The 2,457-nt window shown below is 42.9% G+C and overlaps 1 gene segment (V, D, J or C); it reads left to right on the top strand.

Moving 5' to 3' along the window:
- Positions 1–389: 389 nt before the first annotated feature.
- Positions 390–2,457, top strand: part of LOC101996211 — a gene marked incomplete at its 3' end in the record, with an annotated part of 513,571 nt that continues 511,503 nt past the window's right edge. The window contains 2 exon segments of the V gene segment in view: positions 390–441; positions 594–909. Coding sequence covers positions 390–441; positions 594–909 — 368 coding nt within the window.

Genomic DNA, 2,457 nt, shown 5'->3' with positions numbered 1-2,457 from the left:
TCACTCCATGTACATTGTCCAGTGAGTGTCTGTGTTAATTCCCATCTACTGCAAGAAGAACCATCTTTGATGAGGTTTGGGGACAACACTGATCTATGGGTAAAGCATGTCTATACTGATATTATTGGTGGTTATATCAACACACAATTTTTACCAACAGTGTATAATGGTAGAATTATGAGGAGGGGATTTCTGATTCTCAAAGGCTGTTTTTTCAGCGAATTTGAGCAAAATGGGGAAGTGCTTCCTGTGTCAGAAATAGCTGTAGACAAAGTGTTTCTGAGGGGTGGAGCCTGTTGAAAGAACGGAGGTGCTCCTGAAGGCAGATTGAGTGTTCTGTGGGGAGATAAAAGGCCACTGGAGATCTCATGAGCTCCAGTCTAGGAAGAATGGAAAAGATCCAGAAAGTATCAATCTTAGTCCTCGCCCTTCACCTAGCATGTGAGTAATGAAGGAGAAACACCAAGATGTGTGTGTGTGATTAATGTGGAGGCATGAGAAATTGGGGTACCAGACAAAAGCAGGCATGTCAAAACCATAAACAGGAAATACACATCTGGGAACCTAATAACATCTGTTATTTCTTTACACAGGGGTGAGTGGTCAGCAGAGGGGAAAACCTGACCAGCAGCAGGTGAGACAAAGTCCCCAATCTCTGACAGTCTGGGAAGGAGAGACCTCAGTTCTGAACTGCACTTATGAAAACAGCGCATTTGACTACTTCCCATGGTACCGGCAGTTCCCTGGTGAAGGCCTTGAATTCCTGATAGCCATAAATTCAGTGTCAAATAAAAAGGAAGGTGGACGATTCACAGTCTTCTTCAGGAAAAGTGATAAACAGCTCTTCTTGCACATCACAGATTCTCAGCCTGAAGACTCAGCCACCTACTTCTGTGCAGCAAATACACAGTGATCTCCAGGCACCTGCAGCCCACACCCAAACCTGCAGCTGTGCTCCAGCATAGCCCTGCTGTGAGGCAGAGTCTGGCAGAGGTGCAGAGGAGTTTTCATCTGCAGTGGCAGGTGACTGGTGATGCAGTGAACTTAAGGATTAGACTCATTCAGGCCACAGACAGACCAAGGTGACTTCACGGTTTGCTTTCCCCCAGTCTCCCTTTGCTCTTCAGGTACCACCGGAGTTTTAGATCTATTTCCTTAATTGGTCTACTTGAATTGTTTACTGAGTATAAATAATTCTCTGTGAGGTTGGTTTGTACCAACTGTAAATTACACAAGGTCCTATTTCCCTGCACTCTTGTTGTTAATGGGTGGCTATTAAAGCTCAATGTCAGTAGACTTTGTGGTGCCTGTAATAGGAATCACACAGAATTGTCTTTTACCTTAATTTCCTCTGATGATCAGAGAAGTGGTGATTTATGTGACCATCGATCAATCACTTCTACTCCCTCTTGTTTGATCTGCCTCTTATATTCTCATCTACCTTTAAGAAATTCAATATGTTAAAGGAGGCCAACACCAGGATGCTGGTGTGTTTACAAAAGACATATGACATCAGCAGAAGGAATGAAGTTTATCCACATAACAAAATACATAACTTTCACCAAATAAGTTTTTCCCATGTCATTTTTACAGACGAATCAAAAAATACAACGTTGAGTGGAAAAATCAAATGTCAGAATGAGAAATATTTGCTCTCTTCCCTCTTTGGGCACATAACTTCTCCCAGCTCAGCCTATCTGGGCGCTGGGACCGAATCCTTTGGGCAACTGAGCAGGCGGCAGGAGGTCCTTTGTTTCAATAGCCTGCCTGCAGCAAACAAGGTAGGTGCTTTGTTTATGAGCTACCCAACCAGCACGGATATCTGATCTCTGCCCAGGAGAGCCATCATTGGGAGCTACCCAAGCAGCAAGGAGATCTGGTCTTGGCACCAGGAAAGTCATCACTGGAGCACCAGGAGAGCCATCACTGGGGACTGCCAACACTGAGAAGATACATCAGTAGGCAAGGAGACATGATCCTGTAAAAGAAGATCCATAGAGGAGCATTCAGAGGAAGAGATGGGCAGGCGCCAATGCAGAAATTCACACAACAATCTCAAAAACAACATGAAACCACCAGAACCCAGCAACCTCACAACATGTGGATATAAACACCTTAATCAAGATGAAGTAGAAAAAATTGACTTTATGAAAGTGATTGATGCCCTTAAACAGCATGTAAACAATGCTCTTAAAGAAATGGATGAGAAGTATAACAGAAAGTTTGAAGAATTGAATAAATCAGTGAATGATACCGTTGGAAACCAAGGAAAAACAATCAAACAGATAATGGAAGCAGTTCAAGACTTGAAAACTGAAATGGAGGCAAAGAAGAAAACACAGATGGAAGGCCGGCTGGACATGAAAAATCTAGGTAAATGAATAGAGACTACATAAACAAGCATAACAAACAGAATTCAAGAGATAGAAGAAAGAATCTCAGATTCTGAAGATACCA

The sequence above is a fragment of the Microtus ochrogaster genome, unplaced genomic scaffold (genome assembly GCF_000317375.1).
Source record: "Microtus ochrogaster isolate Prairie Vole_2 unplaced genomic scaffold, MicOch1.0 UNK117, whole genome shotgun sequence".
In the NCBI taxonomy this organism is placed as follows: domain Eukaryota; kingdom Metazoa; phylum Chordata; class Mammalia; order Rodentia; family Cricetidae; genus Microtus; species Microtus ochrogaster.
This window is presented reverse-complemented; position numbering and strand designations above follow the sequence as displayed.